Source organism: Meriones unguiculatus, chromosome 4, assembly GCF_030254825.1.
Source record: "Meriones unguiculatus strain TT.TT164.6M chromosome 4, Bangor_MerUng_6.1, whole genome shotgun sequence".
Lineage (NCBI taxonomy): Eukaryota > Metazoa > Chordata > Mammalia > Rodentia > Muridae > Meriones > Meriones unguiculatus.
The window spans coordinates 99,682,588-99,697,965 of NC_083352.1; the positions used below are offsets into that span (position 1 = coordinate 99,682,588).

The following is a 15,378-nucleotide window of genomic DNA, read 5'->3' on the forward strand; positions in this document are numbered from 1 at the left end:
ACTCCCACACCACACAATATACCGCACATATGCAACACAGAACACATTTCACATTCATAATACATTGCACAGCATGTCACATGCTCAGCACGGTACAGCACACACACCAAAACTTTGAAATAAGTGAAAAGGTGGGCTAGAGAGATGGTTCCAGTGTTAAGAATGTGTTCTGTTCTTGAAGAAGACCCAAGTTCCCAAACCACCTGTACTTCCAGCTCCAGGAGACCTGACACTTCTGCCATCTCTGGAGACACTCGCACTCACAGGCTTATACCCACATGCAGACGCACACACATGACTTAAAATTTAACATTAATTTAGGAATCTAGTTCAGCTTCATACACAGTTTCTTCCCATGGAAAATATCATGGAATTTGAGTCTTTTACAGTTGGAAGGAATGAGGGGACGTTTACACCAATGGCCATGTCAAGGTCCACCAGAGAATGTCTGAGAATTGCTTCTGTTACCCAGAATGAGCCTTTAGGCTCTGGGGTCCACAGCAGGATGGACACTAGACTGGAGAATGAGGCACAGGTGTGAATTTGGTAAGCGAGAAAGAGAAAAGGAAGTGGTGTGCTTGGGATTAGGTAATGCCTGGCATTTCCCAGCATGCTTGGCTCCCATCACCTCTGCCCCATTAAAACAAATAGACACTGTGGTGGCTTCAGTGAGCATTGCTCTGGCTTTGCTGTCCTCTGCAGACACACAGTGGCCCTTATTTGCCGCTGTGAAGGCCTTAGGGATGAGACCCCCCAAACAGATTAGCTTGTAAGGGGGTGGGTAGGAAGTGGGCTTCGGGGTGTGCTGTTCTCTTCATCTGTCCCGCCATGCTCTGCTCTGCATTCAGACACAGCTAAGAAGGCCCCCATCAGACTTGGCCCCTTGGTTTTAGACTTCCCAGCTTCCATAACAATGAGCCAAATAAACCTGCGTGGTTTGTAATTTACATCACCTGTGCTATTCTCTGGTGGTGACAGCAGGCAAACAATCATGTGGGACCAAGCAGTAGCACTATTGGAAAAGGATACCAACAAGCTTAAGATACACACTCCCAGCCTCAGAACGCATGAAGTGAGTACCATGTGCACAACCTCCGGGAAGTGGAAATGAACTCTAAGACTTCTAGACCAGTTCTTCTGTCTCCAGGGGAATAAACAAAATAGTAAGGAAGGCTTTGAGCTCCACAAGAAAGAATGGTATCTGGGGAGGAAGACGTGGCATGAGGAACACCAGAGGCTTGGGAACAGTGAGTTGGGTGTGGATGAGTGGCAAGAAATTAAGTCAGTGAAGCAACTGAGGCTGGCACCTTAGAGGAAGGGTCAGGGCTCATCTCTATGAAGGTTAAAGGGCACTCTGGGAAATGCTAGCTGAATTTAGATGCCAAGGGCACCTAAAGAAATGAAAACGCCAGGTAGAGGACTTGGACAGGGTCCTCCTGAGGGCAGCGGGGACCCACAACAGGGTTCTGAGCATAGATACGATATCATGAGATTGAGCAGCTGGGAGGTTCTACAGAGTTGCCATGGAAACCATGTGGCACGTGAGCTGAAGGAAAAGCAGAGCGAGTAGTGAGGAGAAGCTCTTGAGTGACCCAGGCAGGCAGCACTGCACTGCGGCATGAGCACACATTCACACTGGCTTTGGGAGGGTAGGTCCTGGGACTTCCGAGCTGCTGGATCTGGGCTGGAAGGGAAGGAGGTGGGCATCCCGGAAAGCTTCTGTCATCTCTAGGAAATCTGATACCACCCTCAGGACAGGATAGAGAGAGGTGTGGAGGAGAAAGGGGCTGATAGGTAACTTAGACCTGGGTTTGGGAAGTTAGTGTATGGAAAGAAAACCTGCAAACACATATGGGATCAGTGTGTCAGAGATTTTTGCACTCTTATGTACTTCAGCATTATGTGTGACAGCCAACATACGCAAGCACTGTGTCCATCGATGGATGGATAAAGACAGTTGGTGCAGATACTATAAAGCCTCACAGGAAGAAGAGGTCCTGTCATTTGAGACAACATAGATGACCCTACAGGACACTGTAGTCAGTACAATTACCAGGGCACAGAAGACAAAAACTCCATACCTCACTTATATGTAGAAGCTCACGAATTTGGACTCACAGAAACTGAGGGGAGAATGGTGAGTCAGAGGCCAGAGGTGGGTAAGGAGGAGATGCTGGCCAAAGCATAGCAAATTTCTTTAGGTACATGGTAACCATAGTTAATAACTTCGTGCTGTATGTGTCAAAACTACAAGACACTAGATTGTGACTGTTTCTTATTACAAAAGTAGGGGAGATGCTAGTAATCTTTGTACAACATATGCACAGCTCAAATATTACACTGTACCTCATATATATATATATATATATATATATATATATATAACTGTTATTTAAAAATCAAAAGGTTAATTGAAGAAAACAAAAGAGAAATGTAATAGGCACAGTCAGAAAGGTAAGATCTTACACATACAGTGAAACAAGCTTTACAGCGTCAGGACAGTTGGGATGAGCTGAGCCGGCAAGTCCCAAGCCTGATGACTGGGATCGCTCAATCCCTGCAACCCGTACAGGGGAAGGAAAGAAGAGACTTCCACAAGCTGTCCTCTGACCTCCACATGTGAGCCCTGCCCCCCCCAACAGATAGACATGGAAAACGACGCTTAAAAAGAAACAAAACATGGTTAGGGGGCCTTGGTGTGTATTTATACAAAGGGCATTGGCACAACCATACCAATCGAGACCCTGGAATCTCTACTCTAGCCATAGCTGTCTTCACAGTGCTACATCAGGAGACCCTCAGAGGTAGTCCAACCACAATAACTCACTTCATGGTCTCCAAACATCTATGGAAAAGACACAGTCTTGATGTTTTATATTCTCTTGCTGTTATTTCAATTTTCTCAGAAAGAAAAAAGAAAGAACCTAGTCAGAAGCAAAGTCTTCCAAAGTTTACCCCAAACCGTTAGGTCTTGAGTAATGAACCTGAGGTTCAAAAACAGAGCCACAAGATTCTGGAAGGAAGCCCTCCACTCTCCCCTCCTGAGCTCTGAGCAGTCATGTGGCTTGGGTCTATCAGGCAAAGCCCAGAACAGATGGCAGGTCCCACGGTCACATCTGTCTTTGCCATTGCTGGCCAAGCCAGGGCCGCTATATGGGTATTGCTGCAGGCACTAAGACACTGCCAGGTGTGGGAGGTACAGGTGCCAGGTTAGGGCAGCAGGATCCTGAGCTGTCACAACTGTGGAACTCCAGCTCACAGTGTGCGTCTAGGCAGCAGGTGCTCAGGAAAGGGCCACATAGGAGGGTCTGAAGGACGGGTGAGTACCCACAGGGCAGGCCCGCTCACCTGGGCCTAAGAAACAAACCTGAGCTGAGAACTCAGAGTCCTCTGTAGTCCCTCTGGGGATCCGTTTTGAAGTCCCAGCTGAAGAGTTTTCCATGCTCAGGACAGGGCTGCCTAATGGGAAATGCTCCCAAGGGGGCTTCTGACTCAGAGACTTTTTCAGCCTCACGTGCTCATAATCATTTGTGTAAAGAAGAGGAAAACCCCCAAGCACTAATTAGAAAGATAGAGCTGTTGTGTTTTCCTCCCGATCACCTTATCTTCTTTATTCAGTTCTTGAAGACTCAGCTATTAAAAGAAATTAAGTAATTCATCAAGCCCATTTCAATTACCTGCTGCTGATAACATCAGATTACAATTAGCATCTACAAATGAACCAAGTGCCAACTGCCAGGCTGAAACCTAAGCTAATTTACGGCTGGGCTCTGCCTGCTGGAGACACAGCTCTGGGCCCTGGCAGGAGGCACCTATTCATTATTCCAGCATCGGTTGTGCAGTGTCCTGCAGCTCTAGAGCACTCTGACCAGGACACACACTGCCCCAAGCATCTCTGCTGGCGTTACAGATGCCATATCTGCCAGCGAAGCACCGTACCTTTCAAGCAGCAATGTCTGGACAAGCAGGGGGACTAATCTTGAGGCGAAGGCTCCAGTGAATATTATTAATTTTTATCAGGCACCGATAGGTGCGGGGTGAAGTCCGGAGTGTGTTTTGGAATTGAATCATTCTCTGTAAGCCCTCTGGTTCGCCATCAGAAAACTCTGCTTTGGAGATCTCTGTTTCTCACTTCTCCTTTTAGCAGGAGGAGAGTCTTGTTCCTTCTCCTACATAACTAGAAAAAACTATGTAATTCTTTTATATAAACATTTTTTCTGTCTTTTGGTGAGAACCTCCCACAACCTGCACACTCCTCTCTCTCTTCTCACATAACTGGTTCCACACAGAGGAGGGTGCTGGCTACACCACAGCGCAGAGCTGTCTGCACGCCCTGCCTCTGAAGCCCAGTTCTGGCTGGCACCTTCTGTCTGATCACACAGCTCTGTGATGAGGACTGATGGCTCCTCTGAAAGGCATCCTGAGCCCCTTCCCTAGGGCAGGAAACGTCTGCAATGGCTTTGGACCTTTGGAAAGGCTTGCTGCCTTGGACCTGGGCAGAGTAGAGCCATTGCTCCAGGCTGGTCTATAACCTACATCACTCATCTTTAGACAGGTGGGCGTAGCAGGTGCCCTGTCACTGCAGCTTGTAACCAGCAAGGCTTCTGTTGGGATGGAAAGTCTGGCAGATGAGGCCTAGAGTCTTCTGACTCCATCCCTGTGACCTTGGCCGAGTTGCAAAGCCCCTTACTTCTGGGATACTTGTAAGCTTACCTCACATGGATATTGGTGTGACAAAAAGTGCTGTAAGACATAAGCACGGGTCCATGCTGCCAAGAACTTCCTGTGAGGTCTCACAGGCTGTCACAGTAGAGAAGTGGCTTTGAATATGGCCCTATGTGTCATTCTGAGGGTTTCCAGAGAAAAGCGCTCAACAGGGCTAGATTCATTGCTGTGTAAACACACCTCTAAAGCCTTCCTCGTGAAGAGAATCCAACATACAAATCGAAATATAAAAAGAATGAAAGAGCATGGTGATCGGCAACATTTTCCTACAAAATAACTTAAGGTCCCTCAGAATACCGACCTGCACACGTTCACAGTGCTTGTTTATCCCAGATCTACTCAGAAGCCGCAGACAGCTACGGTGTAGTGTGCACGGACAGCACATAGCTAAGGTGTGCAGTACAAGCATGTGGCGTGCAGATAATACATGATGGTGTTCCAAGTCACCGTGGGAATTCAGAATTTTCTGGTCCAGAGTGCCAGAACTTATTTTTGAAATGTGATCTTTAGAAATGTTCTTTAGGTAACTTTTCTTAGACTCCAGAATTAGCACAGCAGACAGACACAGATTTTGGCCACCATAACTTGCTGTTGATAAGGAACAATGCACACTCCCACACATGCTAACATGGCTTCCAGAGAAGATTATAAACACCGGGGTGGGGACATTTTCTTTTGAGACCATGTAAGTACTTTATGCTACAAGTCTCTGAGAATCAAGGAATTAAAAAGCATTTAAATTTCCCCCCGTTTACATCCTCAGTGCCCTGTTTGTAGGAAGGACTGGCTATGAAAATGAGTATGAGCCTGTGCCCTGGAGCAGCACACGCACCTGAATAAAAGCAAGAGCCCCTTCTGGAGGAGCCACAATGCTTTTACTCACTGTCAGAGGGCAGGGACTGCCCTGGATCTGATACTTAGCAACTCTTGTGGCACTGCTTCCTAGACAAAAGATGTCTTTCAGTAAGAGAGGAGAGTTCTTTTCCAGACAGATAACCGATGGCTGACAGATCTCCAGCCTTGTTGGAACACACTTCTCATCCCTCACTTCAGACCCAACGCTACTGACAACTAGGCTGAGACGGACATGTGTGGTCAGTGGCTTCCAAAATGGTCTGACTTTGCATCTGTGACGGGGCAAAGCAAATCACGTGTCACCTCCATGACAGAGGTGGAGAGAGATGGATGTGAGGGTGGGGCTGGGGCTGGGCTGGAGATGGAGGAGAAATACACTCATTGTCTCTCTTCTCACTTTCCTAATTATACTCTCTCCCAAAGTAAGTGAGATGAGAGGCCATTCTGCCTGGTTTCCCAGTCAATGAGAAGATTTGTGACAACTGGAGCTAGAGAGCATTAATTGGGACATCACTCTAGCAACCTATTCCACAGCACACCAGATTTCAAAGTGCCTAAATTAGAACCGCCAAACCCCCTGAGGAGACAGAAACATTGTCCTGTAAGAAAGCTGTTTTGGGCTTAGGGCCTGAAGAGGCAGCCATTTCCATCAGCTCTAATCCACAGAAAGAGGGTACCCAGACAGCATCCAGGCTGTCCTTTACCTCCACATTCTCCCCAGATACAGGAAGTGTCTTCTATGGAAGATCTCAGTGAGCCAAGCTCTCCTTCCTTGGCTTCTTTGATAAAAACACTGTACCCACCCCATCCTGAAGCTCTCTTTTCTCTGAGATCCAGCCCCTCCCTCCCCGCACTGGTCCTGACTCAGTCTCACTGGCTGCCTTTTCTTTCAGTCCTCTAGCTGTCACCTCGACACTTGTTTGTTGTTCTCTTCACCAATGATCCTGGGAATGCAGAAAATTGAACTCACACGAGCTTTGCCTAACCCCTTCCCCTCCTCCGGTTTCTTTGTCTATAATAGCGATGTCTATTAACACTCCTGCTCACAGTGGCACACAGCTCTGTGTTTGAAGTCTTACTTGCTTGTTCTTAGCCAAATGCACCAAGAGCCCACTCTGTGTAAGGGTCACACGTACTGACACAGACAACAACGTGCAAGGCAGCTCCTACAGCCCACAGACTCTAACGCCTCAGAGGTGACATGTGGGTACACACATAACGGTAACTAGAGCAGAGCAAGAGACAAGTGCTTAAATACCGTTAGGGCTTACACAAAGGAAACATCTGGCTATAAAGAGGGGCTACATAAGTAGTGGATGGAACTTGAGGTAATAGTGAAGTGATGGGTGAACCCCAGACGAGGAGAGGGAGACAGCTGTAGGAAGAGCATAAGCTCAGAGAACCATGGCCAAGGTGGAAAATGGGGAGGCCAGAAAGGTACTGCAGGTACAGAGTGCTCAGGAGAAGTGGCAGGAGTGAAGCTGGAGGGCTGCGTGTGTCTCTATCAGGACGGCTCTCGTGTGGACATAGGACACTGCAGCCAACACGCGGAACTTTAAGAAGAGGGGACTAGTAGTGCTGCAGGGGGTGGAGGGGCCACAGGTGACGGGCATGGAAGAAGAGCTTGGCTGGCGAGCTCTTGCGACACACTGGGCAACTAGGAAGGGGCGAAGAACCGTCAGGAGAATGCTTATTTGGCAGCTCAGACTGGCAGAGGAAAGGGAAAGAAAATGGTATTAGTGTGCTAAATTCAGGACAGTGTGGTAGGCTCAACCGTGTCCCCCACAGTCCTCCCCCAGAAACTGTGAAGGTCACCTTCCCTGGGGGGGGGGCAGGTAGGCGGGCCTGACAGAAGCTAGCTGGTGGCCTGGGGCAGGAGGGAGGACATGGTGTCAGAAGCAATGTCGTGAGGGCTAGTGCACTGTAGACAGACAGGAAGGTGGTCAGTAGAAGGAGGGGAAGGCAAAGAGACAGATTTTCCAGGCCACCACAGATGGACTTGCCTTTAGGGGCCAAGGAAATTGAGTTTGTTGGTTCTTAGCACCAACAAAGAGCTATAAGAGAACACATCAGCACTGTTTACACACTGAGTTTGGAACACTGAGTGACATCAGCCTCCGGTACTGATATACGTGGCTACAAGGTGAGCTGTCTTCAACAGTTCAGCAAAGCCCGAATGGCCATGGTTGGAAAGCCAGATTTCATATGTTTGGATTCAGTAATATTGGATATTGGTGTGAGATGAGATGCACCAGGCACCAGGACATGGGAAAAAGCAGGCAGGTAAGAGAGGAGAGTTGGAAGCAACATGGAGAAATCAGGAGTCAAAGGTTAGGGATGATAAACAGAAACAAAAATCAGAAACAGCAACACCAAAACTCCTACCTGGAGGGAAGGGGGCTACCAGGACACGGAGAATGGAGAGACTGGAAGGAGGAGGCGAGGGAAAGGATCGGGCATGGGGGAAGTGTGCGGGCGTCACTCCACACGTGGAACAGGCTTCAGCTGCCGAGCCTCCATCCACAGATGTGTGTATGTGTGCATGTGGTGATGCTCTGGAAGGTTCTACCAAATCACCAGCAGTAGCTGACTCTGGGGTGTGGGGCAGATAGGTAACGTGAGGGGACAGGCATACTTTTCCTATTTCATTCAAGTTTTGTGAGAACCGGTTTTACAGAAGTATTACACCACTGTTGTTACTTTTTTAAAAAAATCACCAATCTGCACAAAGAACAGCGAGGAAGAAGGGATAGCATCCGGCACTGAGCAGGGTGAGGGACTTCAGTGACTGCGGTGTGAGCAAATCTGGAACCTCAGAAGAACTCTCAGCTGAGGAGACCACTGTTGGTTCCCAGGGAGTGGAGAGGGCAAAGGCCAAATTGCCAAGGTTAAAAATGAGTGGGGGCTTCCAACAGTGAGGCAGTGGCTCTTCGTCTGAGCGCAAGCTGCTGCGGGTGACTCGCTCAGGGGTGGGAGACTATGGAGGATGTACCAGAAACTGCTGATCAGTGCTGGTGAACAGGAGCAAGCCAGTGAGCAATGTTCCTCCAAGACCTCAGCTTCACTTCCTGCCTCTGGGCTCCTGTCCTCACTTCCCTGGATGATGGGCACAGGCTGTGAGAGAGGACTAAACCCTTTCCTTCCCAAGTCACATGTGGTCTTCGAGTTTATTACAGCAGCAGAATCCCTAACTGAGATAGCCTCTGAGTTAAAAACTGCAAAGAAAGGTTTGCCCTGCTACCCACCAACAGGAAGAGGTGGGATTCAGCCTGGGAAAGTGACAGCAGCACATGGATGTCATCAAGACAGATGTGTCAGGGGCAGTTTCTCTGCAAATCTCTCTCACAGTGTGATATACCCCACGCTACTGCACACAGAGAGGGCGGTGATACTAAAAATGACAGGCAATCAACAAACAGCCACGACTACACTAAAACCAGTGAATTATACACCGTAAACCTCACAGTATGAGGGTGTCTACCAAACCGGAAAAGAAAGCAATCAATAGGGTCTAACCCCAGGATGAGTTGGTGGATTTAGCTGTCAAGGTTTTAAAACCATACACTATACCTAGACTCTGCTCTGAAAAAGGAAAAATACACACCACAAGTGAACACAAAAATCTTAGTGCTAAAAACTGGAATGTTAATGAAAAGAACCTAATGAAAATTCTAAAGCTAAAAACACACAGTATGTGTGTAAAGTTCACTTCTGCAGGAAGCAATCAAGGCTCACCCAAGAGTGGGTCTAGCTAGGTTCCTGGGCACAGTTGGAATGCTTGCCCATGGAAGCATCATGGCTCTGCTGCCACTGTGGTTACTCTTAGGGACTTCGGGTCACATGGTAGAAACGAAGGTCCCCCATGCACATGGCCAGCTGCATCTACCTGAGCAAGGTCCAGTGGCAAGTGGATACCACAGGTATTGAGCCTCTCTGGCTGGTCACTCTGAGAGCTACTGCCCTCTGACCCTGTTCAGGGGAGCGAGTGCTGCCCACAGACCCAGTGGGAGAAACTGACAGTTCCATGCTGGGAGCTCAGCTGACCCTGCACCGTGAGCAGAGCCTCATAGGCACCCTTCACCATAACTGCCTTTAGGAATATGGCCATCACCAGCCAGGCACGGAATGGCAGGCTCTAGATTCAGCAAGAGACCCTGTCTTAAGGGAACAAGGCAGAGAGCGACAGAGCAAGATACCAGTGTTCTCCCTGATTCCACATCAGCACAATCAGGCAAGTGTCACACACGGGCACGCACACACAGGAATGTGTGCACCAGACACAGAAAGGTTCTAAATTTGAAGAGTTTCCTATACACTGTTTAGTTATTACATTTTGATCTTTTAATAGTTAATGTAATCGTTCAGTTGCTGGAGTCTGGGTCACCAGCCTAGCGATGATTCTGTCTCCTTTATACCTCGCTTCCTTGCTTGTGCTCTTCTGCTTGCTTGGTAGCTGGCCCTTTTGCACTGTTGTTCTTGGAAGTTGCTCTGAAGATGTCAAGTGTTCTTCACAGTTTGGAGTCTACTTTGGGCTAATACCAGAATGTTTCCTGTGAGATCTGAGAACCTGGCAGACTTGCAAATGCATCTGATCCCACCTGCTGTATCCAACGCTGCAGCTGCCACACGTATAACTAAACCAGAATTATTTTTAAATACAATATTTAAATATTATATTTTTGTTTTAAATAGCCATTTAAATTACTTAAGAGGAAAACAATGTTTTGTTTAGCCACATATTTACCATTTCTGGTACTTTCTTTCTCTTCTAAATACCTGAGCCTCCATATGGTATCTATCATTTTCTGTCTGTCCAAAAGACTTCATTCAACATTTCTTACGGTTCTCCGCCAGTGATGAGCTCTTCGCTGTAGTTCACCCGAAGTACACTGCATTTGCCTTCATTCCTTTTAGTTTGTGTCTCTTACTTTTTGTTTTCAGTTTGTTTGTTTGTTTGACTTAGTTTGAGACAAGGACTTCCTCTGGGTGAGCCCTGACCTCCTTGGTGCACAGACAAGGCTTACCTTCATTTTGAGGGATAGTTTTGCTGGATACAGCATTCTAGGTTTGATAGGGATTTTGATTTTTTTTTTTAATCACACCTTTGTTCCCAGAACTTGCGAGACAGAGACAGAGGCAGGAGGATCTCTATGAGTTTGAGGCCAGCCTGGTCTACACAGAGAGTTCCAGGACAGCTAACACTTGTTTCAGTCCCCCACCAAATGTCACCCCAGTGGTTTTTGACCCCCTTTGTTTCTGATAATGACTCAGTAGATGTATCTTTTTATTTTCCTTGACTGCTTCTGAGATTTCCTATAACACCAGTTGAAGCAGTTAAATTATAATATACCCGGATATGGCTTACTTTTGAATTTTCTTTCTTTCAGTTTTTGAATCTGCACCGACCAGCTTATCTATCCATCTACCTATCCTACCTACCTACCCATCTACCTATCTATCATCTATCCTCTGTGTGTGTGTATGGATGTATGTATTTTTCTAACATTCATCGAATGTTAGCAATTTTTATGCTTTCTTTTTTCAAATATTTTTCTTGGCCTATTTACCCTGTTTTGTCCAAAGAGACTTAGATAAAAACTCTTCCTGTTTCTGATGGTCTCTCTCTCTCTCTCTCTCCATAGGTTTGAAAAATTCTGTCAAACTATATATTAAAATTCCCTAAGTTGGGGCTGGGTAGGCAGTTCAGTGGGCAAAATGTTATGGCACAAGTATAAGGCCTTGAGTTTGGATCCCCAGTACCCATGAAAACTCTGGGTACTCGTGGCAGCCTGCCTAGAATCCTAGTGCTCGGGAGGCAGAGACAGGGGAGCCCTGGGACAAGCAGTCTAACTAGAGGAGACAAATCAGATCTGAGTTCTGGGGCCAGTGAGAGACCCTGCCTCGATGGAAGACACCCAGTGCCAACTTCTGGTCTCTGTGCACACAGGCAAACCACACACATGCCTGCACATCATATACACACAAGAATACACAAAGTCTCCTGTCATCTCTTATTGCCCATTGGTGAGGCCAACTCAGGTATCTGTCAAGCACTTTACACTCCCATGTTCAATCATTCAAGAGTAGGATCTATCAGCCTTTGCACAACCTCCCTCATAGATTTGGGGTTACAGGCTTACATAACACTCCTACACTCAAGTCCTCTTGCTTGCTCAGCAAATGCTTACCCACTGAGCCATCTCTCCAGCCTAGTATATCAGTTATTGATTTTTTTTCCTGCATATGCTAGGAGTTGGACTGTGTGCATCATGTATACTAGTCAAACATTCAGCCACTAAACTCTACCTCATAGTTTAAAAATAAACAAATGGACCAAAGAAAAGATAATAAATAATCTTCTAAGTTATTTAAGTTCAACCAAAGTGAAAAAATAATACAGAAATTATGTGGTGGGCAAAGTACTGTTTAAAGAAAATGTAAGACCTTTATCTGACTGCATCGATAAGAAGGGGGCATAGTCAGTGATCTACACTTTGACCTTGGGTAGCTAAAACAGTAACTCAGAGGAGAGGGGAATTACACAAGACACAAGCACAAACAAATGGAATAGAAAACACACACAGGCAAAGAACTAACAAGAGCAAAGTGTGGGTCTTTTAAAACCAATCCAGAAAAGTGATAAATTTATAAGCAGAGTGATCTAGAAAACCATCTATGTAGGAGGAAGGGGTACAGCATGTACCCCCTATTCAACAATGAGAAAAACGCATTCCCACAGAGCCTTCGAGTGTTAGGAGAATAGCAAAGATGTCTTCGGCAACTTCAGAGCCCAGACTGAACAACTCAGATGATCAGTTTTTGGAAAACAGAGCTTATCAAAGCTGATACAATATGAAAAGAAAAATCAACATAGTCAAGACACACAGCTTTCTCCACTAAGAATCTAGGGCCTCTCACCCACCACATGTCTCTCCTTACTCCCTCATTTCATAACTTCTAGGCTTCTGCTCTCAACCACTCCCATGACCACTCTTTATGCTCTTCTGTCACTGTCCTCTGGCCTGGCCTGAAGGCCAATGCTAAGCGCTCAGACCTGCCAACCTGCTGCAACTCATCCCTTCTTTCATATGCTCTTCACCATGGAGGCCAGTCCATTCTTGGGCAAATTTCAACTCTGGGGGTGGTCTGCCTGCTGTAAAGTTTGTGATAGGTTTCCTAATCTATCCCAACCTCATGCTCTCCCTTCTAGGAATTACATGGTCTTTTAGGGACTACAGACATTTACGAACTCATGATATAATCTGTATGCAACTACTGTAAAATATGAAAAGAGACAGAGCTTTAAAAAATCAAGTAGGTAAATGCCTGTTGTTCTATGTGCATGTTGTTTTCTTCAAAGGCACAAAGCTTTTTGGAATGTCAACATCCCTTAAATAAGTTCCACAGGTTTAATTACATAGTAAGGACTCAGTAAATACTAATAATTGATATAATAAACACATACAGCCAGGAACTTACTACTTTTGTTCTTGTCAGACTTGCCTAGACATAATGAACTTGGTGTCCACAGGCCACACGCAGCCAGGGAGAACTATGAATGCAACCCCAACTAAAATACAGGCGTGTGACTCAATGGTTCAGTTCTCAAGTGTGAATTCAGTAGGTGACAGCATCATGCCCTCTTGTCGAGTGCTTGTAGAGGCCTGTGAGCCTAGACTCTCTGGTCTCCAGGCCATCCTCAGTGCCACCCAAGGACCTGCAGGCCCTTACTACATATGGTCCCAGCATGGGCTTTAACACAGAATATAGTTAAACACAGCGGAGGTGGGTGGAAGGGAAGGGACGTGCTCATGTGGCATCAGTGGACATGGAGACATTTGTTTGGAAGTTCACTTAAGAAAAGAACCTGTTACAGTCACTGTCAGCGGCATCTGAAGCCAGCCGAGGCAGAGACCAGGGAGTCACTGTATCCTCTTCCCATCTAGTCCTCAAGAGCTCACAAATGGCCAGAAGGCTCTGGCTCAGCAACGAACTCAACCTCCACTTCCAAACACATCTGTATCTTCCATCAGAGACTTCACAGAAGTACCCAGTTTCCAGTTACTCATGGGCCTCTTACCAGTGCTCACATTAAAATGTCTTGACTGTAGCCAAATACCAAAGCAACTGTAAATATGTCTTCCTTTTAGATATTTCACAAAATGATTTTGCATTTATACTAAAACTATCAGTATTATTTTTGAATACACATGATCTTGAGGGGAAAGATACACTGAGTTAATTCACCAAGTAAAGCCATCCCTGTCCTATTTTCCTCAGGCCCTTAAATCACACACAGCCTCCTATCATCTCCAGGTTCCTCTCCAGTAGAGAGGTACCTGATCTTTTCTCTGGATGGGCTGAAATGTGGGGTGTTTTGTTTCCTAGCACTGCAAGGTTTTGCTTCTCAGGGCACAGAAGAGACAATGAGATTTACAATAGGCAGGTTCAGAGAATATAGATGAAGAAAAGATAAAAAAATGAATTATTTTGAACAAAAAACACACAAGCTCCCAAAAAAGAATGGCTGCTCCAGCCATTCCAGCCTAGGCCCTGGCCCAGAGTCACAAAGGCAGGTCCTTACCCAGATTGGAAGATGCACGGCCCTCCGCAGCCCGGTCCTTGAGGTCCTCAGCAATACTCAGCTGCTGCTCATGGTACTGTTTTGCCCTCTCCAAGTCCTGCATGCACCTGGCAGCATGGCCCAAGCCAGCATAGGCCCGCATCTCAATGGACTTCTCCATCAGCTCCTGTGCCAGCTCCAGCACACAGTTGTGGTAGGACATGGCCTTGTCAAAGTTCCTGCGGTAGTGGTAGGCACTGCCCAGGTTGCTGTAGGCACGGGCTTCCTCCCGTTTGCTACCCAGGTCCTTGGCTATTCGCAGGTGCTGTTCGTGGCACTGCACGGCATTCTCAAAGTCACCCATGGCAATGTACACAGCTCCCATGTTGCCGAGTTCTCTAGCCTCAGAAAGTTCATCTTTGGACTGCTTGGCAAGAAGAACGCACTGCTTGTGACTGGCCAGAGCATTGGGGTAGTCTCCGATGGCTGTGTACACATGGCCCAGACTGCTCAGAGCTGAGGAAGCTGCCTGGAGAGGAAGGACAAGGCAGGAAAATGAAAACACAACTGAAAATGGCTTTGAGTTGTTAAAGCAGATTAAAGCAGATAAAACCTCAGCATTTGTCTGGAATTATCAATCCATCTCCCAATGGTGTTTGAATCAGGAAGCCACAATCCACATGGAACTGACAGGAAACACATCCCACAGCAGGCTGCTAACAAAAGACAAAGGACTTGTAAGCAGTGGCTGCTGAAGTTGACCTTACAGAAATGGGTGCTGTTTCATGCAGTTTTCATCTGAATTCCTAACAGTCACTGTCATTACAGCCCTGTTAATACCCACTCGCGCCTGCGATTGAAGAGAATGTCAGAGGATGCCCAAATCTCTTAACCAGGGATGACAATTGCGGGGTGCTGGAGGTCCCATGTGGGGCTCTGACTCTCAAAGCTGAAGGAGCTACTTCCCACCGTGACTTGTAATCCTAGGAGCTAGGACCCTCTGTTCTCCTATCCTGCTCCCTTGTGGCTTAGATCTGGATCAGAATCAAAGGAAAACAGTGGGGATCCAACCAGCACCTCAGAATGGGGCAGGCCACACTCCTCCTGCTCACGTGACGCTCTGGCTTTCCTCTACCTTCTGGAGACTCTGAGCAGCAGGCTCTCAGGACAGAGAGGGGCTTCCTGCCAGGACCCCACACACTGCACACCAGTCACCTACATCATATCTCCAAGGC

General features: G+C 46.9%; 1 protein-coding gene across 3 annotated transcripts in view; it reads right to left on the bottom strand.

Moving 5' to 3' along the window:
• Ttc28 (tetratricopeptide repeat domain 28) overlaps positions 1 to 15,378 on the bottom strand; it is a 418,557-nt gene that overhangs the window by 100,362 nt on the left and 302,817 nt on the right. For all 3 annotated transcript variants that reach the window (XM_060382619.1, XM_060382618.1, XM_060382620.1), the window contains one exon: positions 14,165 to 14,672. In XM_060382619.1, coding sequence (XP_060238602.1) covers positions 14,165 to 14,672 — 508 coding nt within the window. The remainder of the gene's footprint in view (positions 1 to 14,164; positions 14,673 to 15,378) is intronic.